The sequence below is a fragment of the Petromyzon marinus genome, chromosome 55 (genome assembly GCF_048934315.1).
Source record: "Petromyzon marinus isolate PM22_M1 ecotype Great Lakes invasive population chromosome 55, UKy_Petmar_22M1.pri1.0, whole genome shotgun sequence".
NCBI classification, from domain to species: domain Eukaryota; kingdom Metazoa; phylum Chordata; class Hyperoartia; order Petromyzontiformes; family Petromyzontidae; genus Petromyzon; species Petromyzon marinus.
In genome coordinates this window covers 4,318,873-4,342,756 of record NC_133721.1, presented here as the reverse complement: position 1 = coordinate 4,342,756, position 23,884 = coordinate 4,318,873, and the positions used below count along the sequence as shown (strand labels likewise).

Here is a 23,884-nt window from a genome sequence, read left to right as displayed (position 1 = left end):
AAGGTACAGCTCGATTGGTTTAAATGTCAGCTCCTTTCACAGTTGCGATGAAAGAAAAAAAGTTATCATTAGTTTAATCTGCGCATTCCTTAAAGATCTGTGGATATTTCATTGTCATGGCATTAAAATGAAATAGAATAAAACATGCACATTTAAATGCAACCAAAATGAATATGTTAATATTGCAGATGTTTTGTAGAGGTTTTGTTATTTAGTAGAAATCATCGTGTGTGTGTGGCACCCACAGCACTCACTTGCAAACCGGGCAGCCACTATGAGAGCTGTGCACCACCCTGTCCAGCCACCTGCAGCAACACAAGTCTCCCGGGTGGCTGCAACCATCTTTGTGGGGAGGGCTGTGTCTGTGACGACGGCTTCGTCCTCTCTGGGGACAAGTGCGTCCCGGCGGAGCAGTGCGGTTGCCTGGATAACAACGGAAACTACCACCCGGTGAGTTCTACTCATTCTTTCACCCTCGTGTAAACCCACCGTATCTTCCCAGTCGGCATTAATGGGTGCACAAAGCCTTTTATTATTAAATTTTGGATCAGTTTGCATAAATAGTGTGTTGTAAACCCTCCTCCACCCGACACAGCCAATTATAAAAGTTGTCACATGAACAAACATGCCAGTTTATTACTGCTTTAGCACACCAGTGTGTTGAAAATAAATCCACATGCCATTTAATGGGTTGCCTAACGTTTCACTATAAGTAACAACCACCTTAATCAACTTTACTAACTAGCTGTGTCGGGTGGAGGAGGGTTTACAACACATTTTTACATACATGATCTAACCCAACATTAATTATGAATCATATTATTAATTGCAGAAGCCGACGTGTTAAAATATTGTGCCTTTATTCACTGTTTATCTGCTCGCATTTGATGAACATTTTTCTAAAATACAAATTCCACTATTTGTGGTTATCTGATTACACAAAATTCAACAACCAATGACAATGGAATATGATGAAAATTATTCGATTCATGTGGCGTTCTCAAGACTTTGTCACTGCCTTCACGATCGTGTGGTTGCAGCTCGGGGAGAACTGGTTTGAATCGGAGACCTGCGACCGGCGCTGCACATGCGTGATGCCCGGATACGCGAGTTGCGATGCCTGGCACTGTGGAAGGCAAGAGGTCTGCACTGTGGATGATGGCATTCTGGGCTGCCACAGCAAGGGTATGTGTTTTGTCTAAGACACAAATATTGAACGATCAAACACAGACACTGTGGCAGAGCGCCATAGTTTCATTTGGAAGACAGTGAGTTAAAATCATAGTTATAATGCAATCCAGCCCATCATCCCTTCAGAATTACAAAAATTATTACTGCCTTGTGGAAAGATGTATCCATGGCACAGGAGCGTGGAACTTCCATCTGAATTGTAAACACCAATGCAGATGAAAATTATTTCCTGCTCAAACGAGCATTGAGGCAGTGCTCATCTCCTGTTTAGAGCTCTGCGCCGGTGATCTAAATTCCATGTTCTTGTAGTGGGTACGAGTCTATCCATAGAAGCACCACGGTGGTATGCAGGAGTTTATAGCTTCGATATTTGGAGTTTGCATATTCTCCCCATGGTCGTGTGGAGTTTTTGCGGGTTCTCCGGTGCTTCCCTCTACATGAAGCAACATGTGTTTAGTTTAATTGACTGCTACTTTAAATTCCCACATATAGTATAAGCCACTTTGATGGCCTATCACATGTGCCCATGCCACCTGTGAATATTAGTCCAAAGCTCAATTAGTTAGTTTAACCACAATCGACTTTCCCACAAAGTGGCAACCATTTTATCAAACCCAGAGGAGTGATGGGCTAAGTTGACTTACAACCAGGATTTGAACTTGGAACATTCCGATTGTGAGCCGCTCACTTTACTTTTGAACCAATAGAGATGGATATCACCCAATCTGTGTTTGAATATGGGGAGACATACCCATTCTTTTTTAAATTGAATAAACAATCATTTTTTTTAATCCAATCTCATCAGTGCCCAAGCTAAAACCATCAATCCTCTTACCATTGATGTCGAACCAGGAGTTTAGTTAGTCTCAAATGGGCAACTTGGACTTAAACCTCAGGTTAAGTGGTCATGGCTCAATACACCAACAGGGACATTCATCCAAACCAACTTGCTCTCTTCTTTTACCTTTACATTACAGATAATCTAGCTTAACACGAATTGGCTTCATCAGTCATGGCCGCTTCCTGTATCAATTACACTACTTTTGTCTTCGAAATACCATATGGTTTCACAGTTGTTATTGCTTTAGAAAAATCTGCTTTAAGTTTCCCTTCAGGGTTACAAAAAATGTGTAAGTTTCATCAGCATTTTTTATTAATACGTCTGTATGTGATCATTGGTGACTGGACATACCTCCAGTTAAATTTCATAAATGATTGTCTGTGGGTTTCAGTCGTTTGCAACTGCCTTTTTGAGTGCGGAATACTTATGAGTGAGGGAGGGAACAGTAGCACCCGCTACTTGCTGTAAGAAGGGCCTGGTTGTGTTTCTGTGCCCCAGGTTATGCCACGTGCCACGTTGCCGGAGATCCCCACTACTTCACCTTTGACTTGATAATGATCAGCTACATGGGCACATGCACGTACACGCTGGTGGACGTGTGCACCGACACCAACGTGACGCCCTTCACCATCACTGCAAAGAACGAGGAGCACGGGCAGGCTTCCGGCTCCTACCTCAAGCACGTGATCGTCGACATCGCGGGCCACCGCGTCACCCTGCAGAAGCGCCACCGCATGCTGGTACGCACGGATTGGGCACCGTGAGACCGTATAGTCGCAGTTGAGAAACAGAATATTCATAATTATGGGCAGAGTGGGTGCGGCAGAGTGCCCATCTCACAATTTGATTGCTGGCCGTAGGCCTCGGCAAGGTAAGGTAATTTACCCTTTTTACTGGGTAAAAGGGTAAAGGTAAAGGGTAAAGGTGTCGACATGCCAAGGAGAAAGGTAAAGTGTAGGGTAAAGGTAGCTCGGAAGAATTACCCGGTATCGTAGAGGTAGCGCAAAGTATTACCCGGTAAATACCGTACCTTGTTTGACGCTAAAAGCTCCGTGGCGCAGTCTGTGGCCTCCATTTAATAAGTGATATTTTTAAAACTTTTTTAAAAACACGCTTTAATGAAATGTACCGCACGAGTAATGGCAGAACTCCACGACTCCAGGAAGTGACCCCGAAGCTTGCCATAACGTAAGGAACCGTGGCCAATTACAGCCAATGTCAGTTGACAGTGGACAATTAGACCCAAGCCGAAACATAACATATAAAAAAGAATGTTTAAAAATATATTTTCTATTTTTAACGATAGAATATAGTATTGTCATCAGCATGACATAAGTATACCAAGTTCGCAGTCGATACCACATTGGGAAGTGGGTTAAAATTTGAGGATACAACAACAACAACGACAACAACAGACAGTGAGTTAAAAGAAAGCGTGTAAAATTGGAATCATGGAGAGTATTCTATATGAATAAAGTGCTCTACCTAGCGTTTACCTGTTATAAACCTTGTTCATGTGTAGTAGTACCCCAGTAATTACCCTGTAATCGGGTAATTTGTATGAGGTAAGGGTAAAAGCTAGGGTAAAGGTAGGCTCGTTGCTTTTAACCTTTTACCTTACCTGCTGATGGGTCAAAGGTAGAGTGATTGTATTGTGGTAAGGTAAAAGGTAGGGTAAAGGTAGGCCCGTTTTTACCTTTTATCATAATGAACCCATTATGATTTAGGCAATGAGCAGAGATGATTAACGTACAATGTGTTTTGTGATATGTAGTTAGTAGTGCAAAGTAATTATGCGGTAAAATGAGAGCTGTTGTAAAACACATCATGCATCGTGGTTCATTTTTCTTTATTAACAGGTCGACGATAAGCGAGTTAAGACCCCCATCGAAGATTTGGTCCCAGGGGTTAAGATCGGCATAAGCGGAAGCTACGTTCTCCTGGAGACTGATTTTGGCGTCACAGTCAAATTTGATGGAAAACATCACCTTGAGATCAACACTCCAAGTACTTACTTTAACAAGGTCAGTTTGGTTCGGAGACTCAGCACCTACATTGCAACAGAAAATATCAGAGGCACACTCGAAGGAATGTTTTAAATAACATTCACTACTCCTATACCCAGGGCCTGTATCACACAGTGGCAGTGGCAGAGAGAACCACGGCAAGGGTAGTGGACCTGAGAGGTGATAATCTTCCTACATTGAATCATGGGGTTGGAAGAGAAAATGGATTACTGAGCAAAGCTGTGTGAGGAAAGAAGGAAGAGCATGAATGTTCCATCCTAAAACGAGGTGGCAGCATCATCATCATCAGATGCGATCGGTTCACTGATGAATGAAGGCTCTCCTAAGCTGGCACCATCTTTCATGATCCATAATTTGAAAATCCCCACAAAGTACCTGCACAATAACTTATTTCATTGCTCCATCTTCATGGTGGATACCCTCTCAGGAAACAGCAGCATGTGTTTGAATGGATTCATGGTTAACAATGTCCTATACAGACAGGTATATTGTTAAATCTCTTTACACTGTCACTTAAAATCCGTTTAAATGTTTTTTCCTGTCGCTAATACCATAGTTTTATTATGACCACACGCATGCATTTGTAGTGCAAATATTTCTACCCCTGTGATTCGGGGGTAGAAATACTCACGGGATCCCAGATTACAGTTAAAATGACGTTATGAAGGAAAGGAAAGAGAAGACGGGGCGAGAGAGACAGAGAGGGAACGCCCAGGCAGAGAGTGGGGACGTCACTGGATGAAGTGGGGCCATCGAGGTGCTTCCTGGAGGGATTTGGAGTGGAGTGGACGTGCGCGGCTTGAGCTGGCACATAAAATAAAGAAGTGTGTGTCATCCTTATCTTCATCTGGTGGACTCATTACAACTGGTGGCAGCGGTGGAATCCCGAAGATGCCTCGACGCGGTAATGGAAAATGACCCCGACCAAGACCCCAGCGAGGAGGGAGAAGAACGTGCCTCCACTCCCAATGCCCCAGACAGCTGTGATCCAGAGACAGCACAGTCTACAGACAGGATGGCGAAAAGCGAGGAGTAACTCGTCTGAGAAGCCTCGACCCCGCGAGAGAAGGAGGCCCTGGGCGGACCGAGTCCATCAATTCAAAGAGGCAGTAATGCTACTCCTGCAATGGTTACGGGAAGACAAGATGGCAACTAGCCCAGCGACTGCGCCGTCCACGAGCCCATGAGGGGCCCCTGTCGTCCTGGTAAAGAAACCAGCCGGTTCAGTGCGGCTTTGCATCGACTTCCATAGACTGAATCAGGTCACAATGGTGGATGCTTATCTGCTCCCGCGGATTGACGATTCCTTGGACGCCTTAGTGGGCACCAAATACTTTTCTACATTGGACCTATAATCTGGGTTTTGGCAGCTACCGCTAGATGAGGATTCAAAAAACAAGACTGCCTTTGGAACACTGCAGGCGTTATTTCATGTTAACTGTCTCCCCATGGGATTACAAACGGCCCCAGCCACATTCTCATGGAACTAGTACTAACGGGTCTCCAATGGGACATTTGCCTGATGTATTTGGATGACTTAATTTGGTTCAGACGCTCTTTCCAAGAACGCTTACACCGGCTGAGGCTGTATTTCTCACGTATCAGCGGAGCACAATTGAAACTCAAGCCTTCTAAATGCCATTTCAAACAGCCTTCCGTCAGATACCTGGGGCACATAGTGCAATAGGGGTGGCAACTGCTCCCAAGAAGACACGGTGTATTAGAGAATGGCCAACCCCTGGATCCGTAGCAGATGTCAGAAGCTTTATAGGCTTTGTACAGGATTTTGCGGCCATTTAAAAAAACCCTACACACACAGCTAAGGGGCAGAGGTTCCAATAGGGTAAAGAAGAGAACAGAGCTTTGAAAAATCTGCGGACGCTCCTCACGGGGGCGCCACCATTAGCTTACCCAAATTATTCATTGCCCTTCACGCTATATATGGATGCAAGCGATGTGGGCATTGGGGCTATCCTATCTCAGGTGCAATCGAGCAGAGAGGTAGTGATAGCATATGGCAGCCAGGTATTGTCATTGACCAAACATCACTACTGCGTAACGAGGAGGGAACTCCTGGTCATTGTGCATTTTGTGCAAAAATTTTGCCCATACCTATGCGGATGGAAATTTGAGGTGCGGACTGACCATGCAGCACTGCAATACTCGTTGTGTATCAACCAACCCTTTAGTCAGATGACCAGATGGATTGGAAGACTGCAAAAATTGTCCTATGAGATGGTCCATAGGAAGGGGTTGCACCACACAAATGTGGATGCTTTATTGCGTCTGCCAGAGGCAGGTACTTGTGAATGTGCTAAGGGGTCACCCAGGTGTAAACCACTCTCTACTGACATGGAGTGCCTCACAACACCTGTGCACATTCGGAAAGACAAGCCAGAGCCTTCCCTGGCCAATCGAGATTCGATATTCGTAGATTATGAAGGGCTGTTGATGCATTGGGTGATCAACACACAGTTCTAATGTGTCGTAGTGCTGACCTCCTGCATTTGGGGGAGCTGAAAACACTCTCTACCGTTAAGACTAATTATTTTTGGCCGAGCATGATGACATATCTGTGCATGGACAACCTCATGTGTAGAATGTAAGCGGCGACAGACGCCAGCATACCCGATCAAAGTGCCCCTACAATCAATCAAGGCTTCGTGGGTTAATGAATTGGTGGCCTTGGATATATTGGGACCCCTACCTCACACTGACAGAGGTCACAAATATCGACTAGTAGGGGTCGAGTATTTAATGCGATGGCCGGTGGCATGGCCCCTAGCGGATCAAACTGGTCAGTCAATAGCAGAAGCTTTTGTTCATGGACATGTTATGGATAAAGGGGCCCCTAAAAATCTTCTAACAGACCAGGTTAAAAAATAAATAATCAAAACTGATAAAGGAAGTGTGCGACATCCTAGGCATTAAGAAAGTACGCATTTCCCCATACCACCTGCAAACTGATGGGATGGTAGAATGCCCAAATCGCACCATCACATCCATGCTGTGTCAGGTGGTCAATGACACTCAGACAGACTGGGACTTAAACATAGGTGGGGTCCTGGCGACATCGGTTGGCCCTGCAATGCGTCAACAGGATACTCTCCATTCTATTTGATGTATGGTCGGGAGCCGGACCCTCCCATTGAGTGCCAGCTTTTGAACTTCTAGCTGGGGCTGCGAAATGGCCTTTAGCGGTACGACAGGTCATGCAGCAGTAGGAGATGGCAAGGGAAGCAGCACAAACTGTCGCAGCTTTTTCCCACTCTGTGAATGAAAGGGCTAGGCAAAGGGGAGTGACGCCCCAGCTTTTAGAAGTAGGAGATAGTGCTTGGCTACACTACCCACAGGTACCCTTAGGGACCTCACCCAAACTGCACCATCTATGGCAGGGCCCTGTGAAAGTGGTAGAGATACTTAGGCCTCAATGTGTACGTGACCAATTGGGACGTCAGTGATGGCATGTATATCCCGCCCGTCTAAAGCTTGACCGGTCGAAGCCTACCATGGATACTCAACAAGACTCGGAGGAGCACTCACTAGACTCACCAAAAACCGGGTTACCACGAACACATACACGTTCACCCCTTCACTCACCTCTATCATCACTGCCGAGGCCGGGGAAGCTACTTGCCGGGACGAACCAACCTCAAGAAGGTTGCCTTCCTTCCCCAGGACTGCCTGTGACCAAGAAGGTGCGGCAGCATATGACCGAGCCATGGCTACGCAGCCCGGTTACTCGGGCACGGGCTCGGGCGATTATCTCACGGTGATGAACAACCACTGCATGCAAGACCATGGAACTGTGGAGGAAAATTACATTGTTGTTCCTTCGCGCTGGAGACTGTCATCGGTTGTTCGCTTGTTACAGTTGGAAGTTCCGGTTGAACTTTCTGTGTACCGCCTCATCTATTGGTTCCTCGGTTTATTACTGTCTTTAATTCTGTACACACCACACAAAGTGGCAGGACTCCGGTTAAATTCTACATTTCTTGTTTATTGACCGACAAAAGTTTATTTCTCCCCCCCCCCTTCATCTCTCCCTACTCCCCTACCATCGGAATTACCCTGAATCCCTTGGATTCGCACGGGTTGTGTTGAGTCGCAAACTACTTTTTCTTCAAGGGGGAGGGGGTGATGTAGTGCTACGAACGGGATCCCAGGTTACAGTTAAGATGACGTCATGAAGGGAAGGAAAGGAATGAGAAGGTGAGGCGAGAGAGAGGGGACGCTTAGGGAGAGAGTGGTGACATCACCTGATGAGGCGGGACGATCGGGGTCCTTCCTGGAGGGATTCGGAGTGGAGTGGACGTGCGTGGCATGAGCTCACGCCTAAAATAAAGAAGCATGTGTCACCTTTATCTTCGTCTGGTAGACTCATTACACATTCATTGCAATACAGGGGAGAAATGCTAAACCTTCTAAGGGATGAGATTGGTTGAACGTTAAAACCAGAAAAGTAACTATTGGAAGTTTTATTAATTACTTTAATGTGATCAATTCTTGGATGCTAAGAGGAATACTTACGCACGAACGATAACTGCACAAAGGGACCCACAATGCATCATTAACCCCATTTTGCAATATAAATGCACATGGTCCAGGTTATCTCAGAAACATTTTATATATTTAAATGCACTGGTTATCATTGCAGTCAATAATTACCAGGATTAAATAATGATTCTAAAGTACATATCTTCTTTATACACCCATTAACCCATGACACGTCTTGATCATGTAAAAAAGCGTACATTGGTTTTTGTTTGACCATGCAACAGCTGTGCGGCCTATGCGGCAATTACAACCAGAACGGCACAGACGACTACCTGATGCCCAACGGGAAGCTTGCCACCAGCGCCGCCCAGCTCGGGGACAGCTGGAAGGCCGAGGGAGACGATGATGCTGGGTGAGGCAGCCAATGTGCACTGTTTGGTATCGTACAAGCCACGCAGAATTAACATGTTCCATGTGGTAATAGCACATTACAGTGATGTATATAACACCTTGTCAATCCAAGCTCTACATTGTGGGTTGGTGAAGTGTGGGGGGCTCCAGACTAGTTCAGGTGTCATTTGCCACTGACGTATCCATGGCCGAGAATCAAACTTGGGTCGCGTGGTTTTATAATGTGGTGTGCTAACCACTGGACCACCGCTCCACACCATTGCTTAATGTACTCTTTCATTTACAATGAAAACAGGTACCTGAAATATTTATCAATATTTCATGTAGTGGAGTAGTTTCCAGCAACTCCTATAAATGTACATCAATGTGGCATTAGTCTATCACATTATTTTTGTCTAAATCACGCATGTGTTTATATCTTTAACAAAACAACCATGCGTGTGATATATTTTTTCACAGTTGCAAACCAGACGAGCCGCACATTCCCAGCTGTGACCCAATCAATGAAGAGGCATATAAAAAGATGTGTGAAGTCGTTATCTCTACCTCAGGAGCCTTTGCCAAGTGCCATGCCGAGATAGATCCCGAGCCTTTCCTGAAGACGTGCATCTACGACATGTGTCAGTTCCACGGGATGGAGAGCACGCTGTGCGATAACTTCCAGGCCTACGCGGAGGCCTGCCGCGCAAAGGGCATCAACATCCTGTGGCGCAATGAAACCTTCTGCCGTGAGTTTTCTGCATGAGGATTTTTTTATATATTTACAGATATCCATTGTGAGAAAAAAAATATTTTAGACCGCATCAGCTTTACCTCCACGGTTGAAATATAAGCAACATTCCTTATATGCTTGTGTATCTAAATCAAAACTTATTAACTAAATCTAAAAAGCACATATGGTGTAGATGTGGATTATGGACCATTTAGAAAACCACTGTAGTCTGCACTCATTCAATGGAGGAACAGCAAGACTACACAAACTCTCTCCTGAAGCCCTGTCATAGAGTCTAGCAGACATCGACATTTGCATTAAGCTTGTGAACATATTGCTGCCATATGCAAGAATATAAACAGCACATAACAGAAGCATTTGAATTACTGAGATGTTGAAGAACCTGGGACTCTTTCAAATTTCCATACGACATACAATGCCAATGCCACAGTGAACATAACCATGACATACTCTTTGATTCTATTGGGTAAAGTCACATAGGTAAAAAAGAAAATAACAAAAATTATGACGTTTCGCCCACAACACAAGCGGCCTTCATCAGGTGAAGGGACGAGACTGTCTGGAGGATAGCGCTGGAGTAAAAAAAGCCACGCTCAGATCACGACCTTTAAGCTGTGTGAGAAGAAACAAAGCGCCTTGACAAAGGAATTAGCATATAATTTAGCATTGAAATGGCTGAGTGATTAGCTTGTGACTGGTCACAGAAATGGCTATGTTAAAGTTAAAGCATACACATCCGCAAAGGCACCCCTTGACAAAGGAATTAGCATAGAATTTAGCATTGAAATAGCTAAGTTAAAGTATACACATCCGCAGAGGCACCCCTTGACAAAGGAATTAGCATAGAATTTAGCATTGAAATAGCTGAGTGATTAGCTTGTAACTGGTCACAAAAATATCTATGTTAAAGTCAGAGCATATACATTCACCGAGGCACCTAGTACAAATCAAACAGGAGAATTTAGCGAAACACAACCACGCTCAGACCGCGGACCTTTAAGCTGTGTGCGAGCAAACAAGGTGTCCTGACAAAGAAATTAGCATAAAAATTAGCATTTGATTGGCCGATTTTAGAAAAGAGGTGGTGTACGTGCCGGTGGACTTGCTGTTTGGCGCGGGGGGGGGGGGGGGGGGGGGAGTTTACCTATTGATGGTGTGAAAAGGGAATTTATAAGAGCTGCGAAAGTTTGGGGTACCACTACTTGAAAAATATACTGTACCATTGAAATTAGTTTAATGTTTAGTTCGATTTAGAAGATCTTTCCAATGGTTGCTTAATTTGAAACCATCTTCTCGGTTGAAATTGTGTCTGTGTTTGTAGATCTGAATTGCCTCGTGAACAAATCTCTGATAAAAACCCGTGGGTTTGCAAAGAACCTTGATATTGGAGAAAATTATTTCGTGATCACCCACAGCATTGTAACAGTGATCAGCCACGGCAGAAGAATTCGTTTTGCCGTGTTTCAAATCTGATTTGTGCTCGCGAATTCGGTCAGAGACATGTCGCTTTGTCTCCCCGATATAGCAATCACCGCAGGTACAACTCAATTTGTAAACCCCGGGGTACTGTAAGTCAGGAATGACATCCTTCACGGATGGGATCAGATCACGAATTTTGTGTACTGTATTGAACCGGACCTGGATCTTGTGTTTGTTTAGAATTTTGGAAATCTTTTTAGTAATGCCTGCTATATATGGTAGTGTGATGGTTTTGATCGGAGTATCAAGTGGTTGTTTCTGTATGGAGGGAGAAACAGCTTGGCGGATGGTACGGTCAGAGTAACCATTCCTTTTGAGGGCCAGGTGTACATGTTTTAATTCACTGGTCAGGTGGTGTTGGTCCGAAATTCAATGAACCCTATGGTATAAAGTTTTGATGAGAGAATTCTTTTGGGCTGGGTGGTGGTGGGAATCAGGTTTCAAGTAGGAATCTGTGTGGGTGGGTTTCCTGTAGACAGAATGCCCCAATGAGCCATCAGGTCTCCTCTCAAACAGAACATCTAAGAATGGTAGCTTGCCATCTTTCTCCACTTCCATGGTGAATTTGATGGCGGGATGTCTGGAATTGATGTGGTGTAGGAAAAGGTTCAGAGCTGGGAGGCCATGTCGCCAAATGACGAAAGTATCATCCACATATCTCTTCCACAGGGAAGGTCTGAGGGTGGAAGTCTGGATGGCGTCTGATTCAAATTTCTCCGTGAAAATATTGGCTATCACGAATCACGTAGACAACATGACTGCTTCTTCTGCTGAGTCACTGTCAGTCGAATGTAAAGCTAACCTGATTTCTAAATTCAACCACCTATCAAAGAAGAACCCAGTTCCACATATAACAAAACTAGATGTTAACAAAATCGTCATTAATGAGAGTAGCACAACGATTTCGGACAATCTGAAAACAGTACTGGCTAGGGGACTAAATTTTGCTGTCATCCCAAAACACATACCAGTAGATGATATCATCTCTCAGGTCGATGTAGCCCTCAAAGGCGTAGGGCACATCCAAGCAGACGTTGCGAGAGCTGAAATAGCCACTATTCTTAAGAATGCTAAGAAACCCATTAGTAACATCAGCAAAAATGAACGCTTTGAACTCGCGAATTTAAAAAACAAAAGTGATATAGTCATCCTCTCAGCCGATAAAGGCAACGCTACTGTTATTATGGATAAAGATTCATACAACAACAAAATCCAGAATCTGCTCAACGATGGAAGTTACTCAAAAATAAAAAAAATGACCCTACTAATAGCCTAGCGATAAAAACCAACAAGATCATCACAAGTTCGACCTCCCTAATCGACCCAACTAAACATCCCTCCCTAAAACCTCCTGCTGCAAGACCCCCTAGATTCTATGGTCTTCCCAAGATTCATAAAGAAGGCACCCCACTACGACCCATCGTATCCACGATCAACTCCCCTACCTATAGACTAGCCCGTTTTCTGTCAGATACCTTGCTGCCTTTCACTGGCACGACTGCCTCAGCAGTACTTAACTCAGCCCAATTGGTCTCTATGGTCAAAGACGTTGTACTGTCCCCTGACGATATCCTTGTCAGCTTCGATGTGGTATCTTTGTTCACCAAGGTCCCAGTACCTGATACCATTGAAATAATTGAAAATTTGGTCCAACATGGACTAGACCCCGAAACACCTGCACTGGTTAGGCACTGCCTTAACAATACCTACTTTACTTGGAATGGCTCCTTCTAAAACAAAATGAGGGTACCCCCATGGGATCCCCCTTGTCACCAATGATAGCCAATATTTTCATGGAGAAATTTGAATCAGACGCCATCCAGACTTCCACCCTCAGACCTTCCCTGTGGAAGAGATATGTGGATGCCACTTTCGTCATTTGGCCAAATGGCCTCCCAGCTCTGAACCTTTTCCTACACCACATCAATTCCAGACATCCCGCCATCAAATTCACCATGGAAGTGGAGAAAGATGGCAAGCTACCATTCTTAGATGTTCTGTTTGAGAGGAGACCTGATGGCTCATTGGGGCATTCTGTCTACAGGAAACCCACCCACACAGATTCCTACTTGAAACCTGATTCCCACCACCACCCAGCCCAAAAGAATTCTCTCATCAAAACTTTATACCGTAGGGCTCATTGAATTTCGGACCAACACCACCTGACCAGTGAATTAAAACATGTACACCTGGCCCTCAAAAGGAATGGTTACTCTGACCGTACCATCCGCCAAGCTGTTTCTCCCTCCATACAGAAACAACCACTTGATACTCCGGTCAAAACCATCACACTACCATATATAGCAGGCGTTACTAAAAAAGATTTCCAAAATTCTAAACAAACACAAGATCCAGGTCCGGTTCAATACAGTACACAAAATTCGTGATCTGATCCCATCCGTGAAGGATGTCATTCCTGACTTACAGTACTCCGGGGTTTACAAATTGAGTTGTACCTGCGGTGATTGCTATATCGGGGAGACAAAGCGACATGTCTCTGACCGAATTCGCGAGCACAAATCAGATTTGAAACACGGCAAAACGAATTCTTCTGCCGTGGCTGATCACTGTTACAACGCTGTGGGTGATCACGATATAATTTTCTCCGATACCAAGGTTCTTTGCAAACCCACGGGTTTTTATCAGAGATTTGTTCACGAGGCAATTCAGATCTACAAACACAGACACAATTTCAACCGAGAAGATGGTTTCAAATTAAGCAACCATTGGAAAGATGTTCTAAATCGAAATAAACATTAAACTAATTTCAATGGTACAGTATATTTTTCAAGTAGTGGTTCCCCAAACTTTCGCAGCTCTTTTAAATTCCCTTTTCACACCATCAATAGGTAAACTCCCCCCCCCCCCCCCCCCCCCCCGCGCCAAACGGCAAGTCCACCGGCACGTACACCACCTCTTTTCTAAAATCGGCCAATCAAATTCAAATTTTTTTGCTAATTTCTTTGTCAGGACACCTTGTTTGCTCGTACACAGCTTAAAGGTCCACGGTCTGAGCGTGGTTGTGTTTTGCTAAATTCTCCTGTTTGATTTGTACTAGGTGCCTCGGTGAATGTATATGCTCTGACTTTAACATAGCTATTTCTGTGACCAGTTACAAGCTAATCACTCAGCTATTTCAATGCTAAATTCTATGCTAATTCCTTTGTCAAGGGGTGCCTCTGCAGATGTGTATACTTTAACTTAGCTATTTCAATGCTAAATTCTATGCTAATTCCTTTTTCAAGGGGTGCCTTTGCGGATGTGTATGCTTTAACTTTAACATAGCCATTTCTGTGACCAGTCACAAGCTAATCACTCAGCCATTTCAATGCTAAATTATATGCTAATTCCTTTGTCAAGGCGCTTTGTTTCTTCTCACACAGCTTAAAGGTCGTGATCTGAGCATGGCTTTTTTCACTCCAGCGCTGTCCTCCAGACAGTCTCGTCCCTTCACCTGATGAAGGCTGCTTGTGTTGTGGCCGAAACGTCGTGATTTTTGTTATTTTATTTTTTACCTACGTGACTTTACCCAATAGAACCAAAGAGTATGGATCCTTGCAGTCACGAAAGCTTTAAATCTAGAATAACCAAAACACCCCGTATGATAAAATCCGTACGTGTCTCTTCATTAGCACTGCCATGCCTGCTGAACACCCACTACACGCCGTGCGCCTCGCCCTGCCCGGCCACCTGCTCGGACATCTACGCCGAGGCCAGCTGCCAGAGCGCGGCTCGGTGCGCCGAGGGCTGCGTCTGCGACCAGGGCTTCGTGCTCAGCGACGATCTCTGCGTGTCGCTGGAAGCCTGCGGCTGCCGGGACGACGAAAACAACTACCACTCGGTGGGTAGCGAGGCTGCTCGGTCTGCATGGTCCATGTGCACTGTGCTCCTACAAGTGCCTCTCGTTTTTTGTGGTTAACACTTGCAGGAGATGATTTGTGGAATATTATGGTGGAATTTATACGCACGGTGCTGGGTGTATCAGGGAGATAATGTCTGCGTTGGAGAGCTGAGCGCCTGCAACATAATATAATACATTTGATGCCATTACTTTGGAATTATAAAATACTACAATCCCACTGAACTGCCTGTGCAGCGTTGGTCACAGGGCTATTGTCTCATTCGCTACAACACTGCGTACCCACTTTTAATCACCACTTCAGTCTGCGCCTGCTGTGTGGGAAAGGTGTGCGAGGTCTCTGTATTACTAAACTGGTGCTTGAGTGTGGCGTGCAAGATGTAAAGGATGTGCATTATTATCACGAGGTGTATTTAAGTCGCTTTTTTCATAGCAGTCATGGTATAAATGTTATTAATTGGTATTTAAGGAATTTCACCTTACGTGGCATTGCTTCCGTGTATCTTCCAGTTTGAAGAGGCCTGGCTTAGTGACAACTGCAAACGAAAGTGCGTTTGCTCGGCGCCTGGCAACGCAAACTGTGAGGCACATAGCTGTGTGGAACACGAAATTTGTCAACTGAAGAATGGGAAGGAATCTTGCCAGCCTGTCAGTAAGTGTTGAGCAATGCTCTTGCGTGCATAGCACTGGGTGTGCAAATCCCAAACGTCTTAATTTGTGCCTTCATGGGCTGTTATCTCCGCTGCCTCCCAGAAATGCAGTTTTTTCAGGAACTGGTGGGTTTTACATAATGCATGAGGCTGAGTAAGTAAGAACATTTGATATTGGGCACTCTTATGAGTCCAGTCCATGTCGAATGCGCATTGATCACACATTGAAGTAGGCTCTCTGAAACAACACTCTTTTGTCTGTTGCGGAACTGGCTCAAGGATGGATGTCGAACATGAGCTGGTAACTTGTTCCAGGTCTTTGGACCAGAGACCTTAAATCTGTATTGTCTGTATTGCTCGAAGTTTACATGCGGGTACAGCAGGTCGCCGCGAGCCGCGGATCTTAGTTGGAGTCGAATTGAGTCTGTTGAAGCTGGTTCACACTGATTGGTGAGATAGGATGGAGCAGATTTATGGAGACTCTTGAAGACGAGTAGGCATAATTCATCCGCAATCCTGTATTTAATAGGTAGCCAGTGCCGCGCCACACGTATCAAACTCGTGATAGGATCATATTTCTGTTTCTTAAATATCAGACGAGCTGCGGCATTTAACACCGACTGGAGTGGCCGCAGGTGAATAGAGCTGGCACAGCCGAAGATGTTGTTGCAGTAGTCCACGCGGCTGATGATGAATGCGTGGACGAGCATCCTCACAGTCTCCACAGTTAGAGCACGACAGACTGTGCGCAGGTATCGAAGCTGGTAGCACTGTCCAGTCAGGCGCCTGATGTGAGTGGCAAATGCCAGTTCGCTATCGACAAGGACGTCAAGGCATGTTGCCTTATCTGACACTGGGATGTCGCAGCCGTCTATGTGGATAGGCTCATATTTGACTCTGGAAAGCTGATGGTGGGTCCCAAGCACGATTAATTTAGTCTTAATCGAGTTAAGCTTCAGATGGTGTCATCCAGTTTTTGTATGTTGTTGACACACAATATGAAACATGGAACGTGAGTCAGCTTCTGTATGGAAGTAAAATTGCGTGTTGTCACGCCGATACTATGACACCGGGCGATGCCGATGACAGCGGTGTACAGTAGGAAGTGCACTTCCCTGTGCAACACTGCACGCCACCGATGACTTGTGTGATAGGTTACTGGCAACACCGACCCTTTGTGTCCGACCTGTAATGAAGGACTCAATCCTTGTATACCATAAGCAGTTCTAAGGTGGCTAACTAAGATGTTATAATCAACCATATCAAACACAGCAGACAGGTCTAATAAGCAGAGTAGCATGACTTCACCACGGTCAGCTGCCTTGAGTGCGTCGTGGATGACCTTCAGCATTACCGTCTTTGTTGAGTGACCACACACTGTTTTGCTCTAGATAGGCCATAAGCCGACGACTATTTTCGACATTAATGTCAAATTGGAGATTGGCCTGTAGTTATTCTTGTCAGAGGGGTCTGCTCGAGCCTTCTTAAATTGTGGTGTGACTATAGCATGGTACTGGCTATTTGGAAGACAACCCTGCTTGAGTGAAGGATTACACATGCTCGTGATGAAAGGCAGAAGCTCTGGAAGAAACTCCTTCAAAATTTGTGTCAGCATTGGATCTAGTGCACAGGAGTTTGTTGGAGCAGCCATGATGATCCTCTGGATTTCCTCAAGTGGAAATGGCACGAACATATCCAGTACGGATGGAGCTGGTGACAGAAATGACTCAAAAGTATTACCTTCCGTTTCTCGATGAATGACAGCAAACCTCTGAGTGAAATAATTCATGAGGTCCAGCACTGATGGGCAATTTTCTCCTGGTTTCTTTGCCATGTCCGTCCCCAGAAGAGTTGTCATGGAGCTCCACAGCTTGCTCGGCTGAGCAGACTACTCAGTGAATTTTGAGTTCCAGTATGATGACTCCTTCTCACGGTAGACAAGGTGCCGCTTCTGTTCGTGCTCTATCCCCACCTGCCTGTCCAACAATAAGTTAGCTCGACAAAAACCTCGTTCTAGCATGCGTGAGTGTCGACGAAGTTGGCAGCACTCCATGTTGCACCAAGCTGCAAATCGGTGGCGTCGAATAGCCACTTTTCTCACAGGTGTGAATTCATTAGCCAGGGACTGGATGGTATGCTGGTACAGGTAAAAAAATCTGCCCGCACTGTCTAGCTTGTGAGCTCCAGAGAACTTAGAGTTGATAACAGCAGTCTAGAATTTCTCCTTATTTAACCCACCCCAGCTCCTAACCTCTCGCTGTACTGTCAATAGTGGTTGGTGGAGAAATGCCAAGCGTCAGCGAACAATGCTATGGTCTGACGTACACACTGGTGCAGAGCTGCAGGATCAACAATAACCTGCCCACCATGTGTCCTTCTTGGATGAAGTGTACATTTACATGCACGGCTTCAAGATCAAATTTACCGACAGAAAGGATTTTGGCGTTGTTACCATTTTTGTTAGAAACGTATTGGATTGTGCTGTCAGTTACTGATGTATGCAGGAGTTTCCCCGTACACCCCTGAGATATAAACGTGTAGTATCGTATGTCTCTTCTTTTCCTTCTCTCCCTTCTCGAGGCATGTGTGTATGGGTGATGTGCGGCGCCCACACTCAGTTGGAGACGAGGTAGTCGCAGGAGGCACCGTCTTTCCTTTATTATGTTCACACCACCAACTCCGGCCCTCTCTCTCATGACCACGCTGCCGTGTGACCCGGCCCAGACACGACCCGGTCCACGTTGCACCTACGGCGTCGATCGAGACAGCCAACTACTGTCCGGCCGTGCAATGATTGGGTGAAGGCGGCAATGACGACGACAGCGACTTCGAGACGAGTCCACTCCCAGAACTGGCAGCCCAGAGCTCTTGTTCTCCGCTGTTTATATTCCCCTCGCCATAGCTTGGCTCTGGCCTAGCCACGCCTTCCTTCGCGAACCCACCAGAGGGTTCCAGGGGCCTCCCTATGAGCTCTATCGTGACCCTTGCCCCAGTTCCTCTGCCCTGCCAGCACACCCGTGTATATGCTCAACGGCGTGTGCGTTAAGTGTCCACCTGCAGTTGCAGCTGCTGTACAGTAGTCAGGGCTGTGTCATTACAAACGTATCGCATTATGCTATTAGTTAGTGATGTATGCAGGAGTTTCCCCGCACATCCCTGAAAGATTTAATGACATCACGCGGAGAGGAAAACTGAGATGTGAACGCGATATAAATAAAGTTCCAAGTGTGTTGTCACACACCTGTGACGCCAGAGAGGGTTAATGGATCACGGTAGAGTTGATGGATCGTGCAGAGATGCATCTTGATCTGGTAGGTGGTGGTGGCACATGCCTGTAATCCATCACTGTGGAGGTGAGGGTTGGTGGATCGCACAAATGTTGTGAAACTTCCATTCCCATGGGCATTGGGTGGCTCCACTGAAAGTTCTTCCAGAGCCTGTCCAATGTTCCACCATCACAGTGTATTGGCACATGGTACGTGCTGCACACAATCGAAACTAGTGAACATGTTGGTTATATGAACAGCATGTGGGTCATGTGCTAATTCTACATGAATGTTAAAAGTCACCAGGCACTATAATCTTGCACTTGCACAGAGCGATGACTTCCAGATACATGGATAGTTAAGTGAAGAATGCTTCAGTAACGGGTGATAACCTTGGATGGTAAAGCAGCAGCACAACAACATTGCCAAAGGACCCCTTGACGGAGAAGCACAGGGACTCGGACATCTTTGGATGCAGCTGTGGAGAGATGCACTTCCATGCAAGCTTCTCAAACACGATGGCTGTTGCTCCACCATGGATCATTCTGACATCGTTGCGGGATTGATGTGGTACATCCAGACAGGCATAGCCCGTTGGCGTGCAATGACGCAGTGCAGTGTCTTCACTCGTCGTGTGCCACGTCACGACATCAGAATCAGAATCAGAAAGGGTTTTATTCGCCATGTAAGTTCACACCGACACGGAATTTACTTTGGCAGGATGGTGCATACATTCAACATATAGGAATCTAAAATCTTAAATAAGTTTTAAACAAGTCTTACTATAATAAGGGTTAAAAGTCTAACACCAAGGGGCTGAAGTATATAAAATTGAATAAATATCGAATATAAAATAGCTTTAAGATATAATTTAAAAATAAAAAATACAAATAGGTTAACATAGTTAATATCGGCAAGGTGTCATTATGTAGATAAAATGTTAAAAACAGTGTAAGCCCTTGGCCTTGTTTAACAGGCCAGCAGCAGATGGGAAGAAACAGTTTTTATGGCGTGAGGTTTTGGTCCTGATGGACCGAAGCCTTCTGCCGGAGGGGAGTAGCTGAAACAGAGAGTGTCCAGGGTGGGAGAAATCGGCCATAATCTTCCTCGCTCGCCTCATGGCCCTTGTCGTGTGCAGGTCCTCGAGGGTTGGTAGATTGCAGGCAATTACCTTCTCAGCAGTGTGGATGATACGCTGCAGTCTGCTCTTGTCCTTGGCAGTGGCAGCAGCGTACCAGACGGTTATGGAGGAGGTGAGGATGGATTCAATGATCACTGTATAGCAGGGGTCGGGAACCTTTTTGACTAAGAGAGCCATGAAAGCAAAAAATTTGGAAATTTATTTCAGTGAGAGCCATATAATATATTTTAAAAGTGAATTCAACTAAATGTCAGTATAATAAGCCTCTGAATTTATTCTTTTAAATAATGTTGTTATAACACTCACCATTAATGCGACTTCTGGTGCTGCATGGATTTGCTGATGTCTTTGTAGTCGGGTTGGTACTTTGTAGTCGGGTTGGTACTTGGTGAGGTTAAGCTTCATGCAAGCGTTGAGGCTTTCATCCGTTAAACGTGATCGTAGGTTGGACTTGATGTTTTTAAGATGTGAGAATGACTGCTCACATGCATACGTAGATCCAAACATGGTCAATACAGCAATACTCACACGCTGCAGTGTGTGGTATGTGACAGGAAGCGCGTTCCAAGTTTTGAGAATCAGCTGGTCTTCGGGTTGGAGTTTTTTCATTTCTGTCCACATGTGCTTGCTCGCCAACTCCGCTTTCTGTCGTGTGATTCTTTCCAAATCTTCATTCAGTGACTTGAACTTATTCACCCACATGTCTGAGGCCTTCAGGTCAGCCACTTCTGCTTCAAAATCTCTGACGGAGACACCAGGGATGTAATTCAGGTCGGCTGTGTTCAGTGAACACTCGTTTGGATGGGTGATGAACTTAAAAAGACGAGTGTGCTCACGAAATTCTCCAAAGCGTGCTTTGAAGGACTGTAGGAGACTGGATGTGCAGCCAGCTAGCTGGTGGAGATCAAGGTTTTGAATGGGCTCACTTGCTGTGCATGCATCTTTAAATTGGCTCAGTTTTTCAAAATGTAGTAAACGACCTGTTTCAAGATCCGTGATGAAAAGCTCCAGCTTGTTTTCAAAAGCAAATACAGCTTGTTGAAGGGATAACACTGTATTTCCAATGCCTTGCATTTTCACGTTGAGCTGGTTCAGATGTTCAGTCAGATCTACGAGATAGTAAAACTTGAGGAGCCACTCGGTGTCGGCTAGCTCAGGATGCCCGACGCCTTTCATTTCAAGGAAAGTCCGGATTTCGTTCAGGCAAGCCGCAAAACGGCTAAGCACCTTCCCTCTTGACAACCAACGCACATTGCTGTGCAAAAGCAGACCAGGATAGTTATTTACAACTTCATCCAGCAGTGTTTTAAACTGGCGATCATTTAAGGCTCGGGCAACAATAAAGTTGATCACACGAATGACCAGCGACATCACTTCGCCAAACTGCCTGTCACACATCTGAGCACAAAGTGCCTCCTGGTGTATAATGCAATGGAAACTTAGGATGGGTCTATTTTCATGTTCACGGAGAAGCGCCACAAATCCTTTGTTTTTCCCCACCATACACGGAGCACCATCAGTACACACTGAGAGAAGTTTATCCATAGGTAGACTTTTTTCTTGAGCAAACTCCATGAAAGACTTGAATAAATCCTCACCTCTTGTGGACCCTTTTAATGGCAGAACAGCAAGACTTTCTTCGCGCAGTGTGTCACCAACAGCATATCTTGCAATCACGCTGAACTGCGACAAATGGCTCACGTCTGTTGACTCATCCAAAGCCAGAGAAAAGAACGGCGCTGCATTTATGTCCTTCACTTGCGTTTCCTCCACTTTGTTTGCCATCACGATGGTACGATCATGAACAGTTCTTGCCGACAGAGGCATGTCTTGTATCCGTTTGATTATCTTGTCTTTGTTCGGAAGATCATCAAAAAGTTCATTGGCTACATCCAGCATGAACGTTTTAGCATACTCGCCATCTGTGAATGGTTTTCCGTTCCTCACTATTGCTAAAGAACCAGCAAAGCTAGCCGAATTATAGTCACCTTGCCGGGTCCATACGCGGAGTTGCTGCTGGCTAGCTTGCACCCTGCTCAGAAGCTCTTGGCACGCTTTCTTTCTGCTGTCTCCCGCAGGGTATTTTGATGCAAAGGTAGCGTGGCGCGTGTCGAAGTGCCGCTTTACATTCGACCGTTTCAACGATGTAATTTTGTCATTGCAAATTAGACACACCGCAGAACCCGCTCTCTCCACAAAGGCGAATTCTTCGGTCCATTCGTCCTGAAATGTACGATACTCGTCGTCTTTTTTTCTTTTCGCCATCTTCTTCGTCAAAGGGTTAGCTTTGAGCTAATGACCGAGCAGACGCAGTCTCAGACTGATTCAAAAGGGGGCGTTTACCTGTTTTACCCAGCAACGGCAAACGTAGGCCAGTATCATCCAATTAAAATAATGGACAATTGCTCCTGCAGCCCTGAACAGGACATACGCAGTGAAAAATCGATGGATGGATTAAAACAAGTGAGAATATTTTGTTTTATCTGCGAGCCATATGCAATCATCAAAAGAGCCACATCTGGCTCGCGAGCCATAGGTTCCCGACCCCTGCTGTATAGAATTGCACCATCATTGTCTTTGGCAGGTTGAATTTCTTCAGCTGCCGTAGAAAGTACATCCTCTGTTGAGCTTTCTTGGTGAGGGAGCTGATGTTCAGTTCCCACTTGAGGTCCCGGGAGAGAATAGTGCCCAGGAAGCGGAAGGACTCTACAATTTTGACTGGGGAGTCTAACAGGGTGATGGGGGTGAGTGGGGCTGTATTCTTCCTGAAGTCCACAACCATCTCAACTGTCTTTAGAGCATTTAGCTCTAAGTTGTTCTGGCTACACCAGGTCACCAGATTGTCAGCTTCCCACCTATAGTCAGACTCATCCCCACCAGAGATCAGCCCAATGAGGGTGGTGTCATCCGCAAACTTCAATAGTTTGACAGACAGATGATTGGAGGTGCAGCTGTTGGTATACAGGGAGAAGAGCAGAGGGGAAAGGACGCAGCCCTGAGGAATTCCGGTGCTGATGGACCTGGAGTCAGAGACTTGTGTTCCCAGCTTAACGCACTGCTTCCTGTCAGACAGGAAGTCTGTGATCCATTTACAGGTGGTGTAGGGCACGTTCAGCTGGAAGAGCTTGTCCTGAAGCAGGGCAGGGATGATGGTGTTGAAGGCAGAGCTGAAGTCCACAAACAGGATCCTGGCGTAGGATGCTGGGGCGTCCAGATGCTGTAGGGTGAAGTGGAGGGCCATGTTAACTGCGTCGTCCACAGACCTGTTGGCTCTGTAGGCAAACTGAAGGGGGTCCAGGAGAGGGTCTGTGATGGCTTTGAGGTGTGCCAGGACCAGGCGCTCAAAAGACTTCATTACCACAGATGTAAGGGCGACCGGTCTGTAATCATTTAGTCCTGTTGGCCTTAGCTTTTTGGGCACAGGGATGATGGTGGAGGACTTGAGACAGGCTGGTACATGGCATGTCTCCAGGGAGGTGTTAAAGATGTTGGTGAACACCGGAGACAGCTGGTCAGCGCAGTGCCTGAGGGTGGCTGGAGAGACAGAGTCCGGCCCGGCTGCTTTGCGTGGATTCTGCCTCTTGAAAAGTCTATGAACTTCTCCCTCCTGAAAGGAGATAGTCGTCTCTGTAGTATTGGTGGGGGATCTGGCCTCTTGGGTTGGAAGGGGTGGTTCAGGACAGTCCAATTGTCTTTCAAATCTACAGTAGAACTCGTTCAGGTCGTTGGCTAGGCGGGAGTCGTTAGTGGTGTGGGGGGCTCTGGGTTTGTAGTTGGTGATCTGCCTGA

General features: G+C 45.7%; 1 protein-coding gene across 1 annotated transcript in view; it reads left to right on the top strand.

Moving 5' to 3' along the window:
* The window catches only part of LOC116954483 (zonadhesin-like), a 70,861-nt gene that overhangs the window by 41,978 nt on the left and 4,999 nt on the right, over positions 1-23,884 (top strand). The window contains exons 23-30 of the mRNA XM_076052227.1: positions 248-450; positions 1,041-1,185; positions 2,531-2,772; positions 3,892-4,056; positions 8,841-8,968; positions 9,427-9,695; positions 14,812-15,020; positions 15,549-15,690. Coding sequence (XP_075908342.1) covers positions 248-450; positions 1,041-1,185; positions 2,531-2,772; positions 3,892-4,056; positions 8,841-8,968; positions 9,427-9,695; positions 14,812-15,020; positions 15,549-15,690 — 1,503 coding nt within the window. The remainder of the gene's footprint in view (positions 1-247; positions 451-1,040; positions 1,186-2,530; positions 2,773-3,891; positions 4,057-8,840; positions 8,969-9,426; positions 9,696-14,811; positions 15,021-15,548; positions 15,691-23,884) is intronic.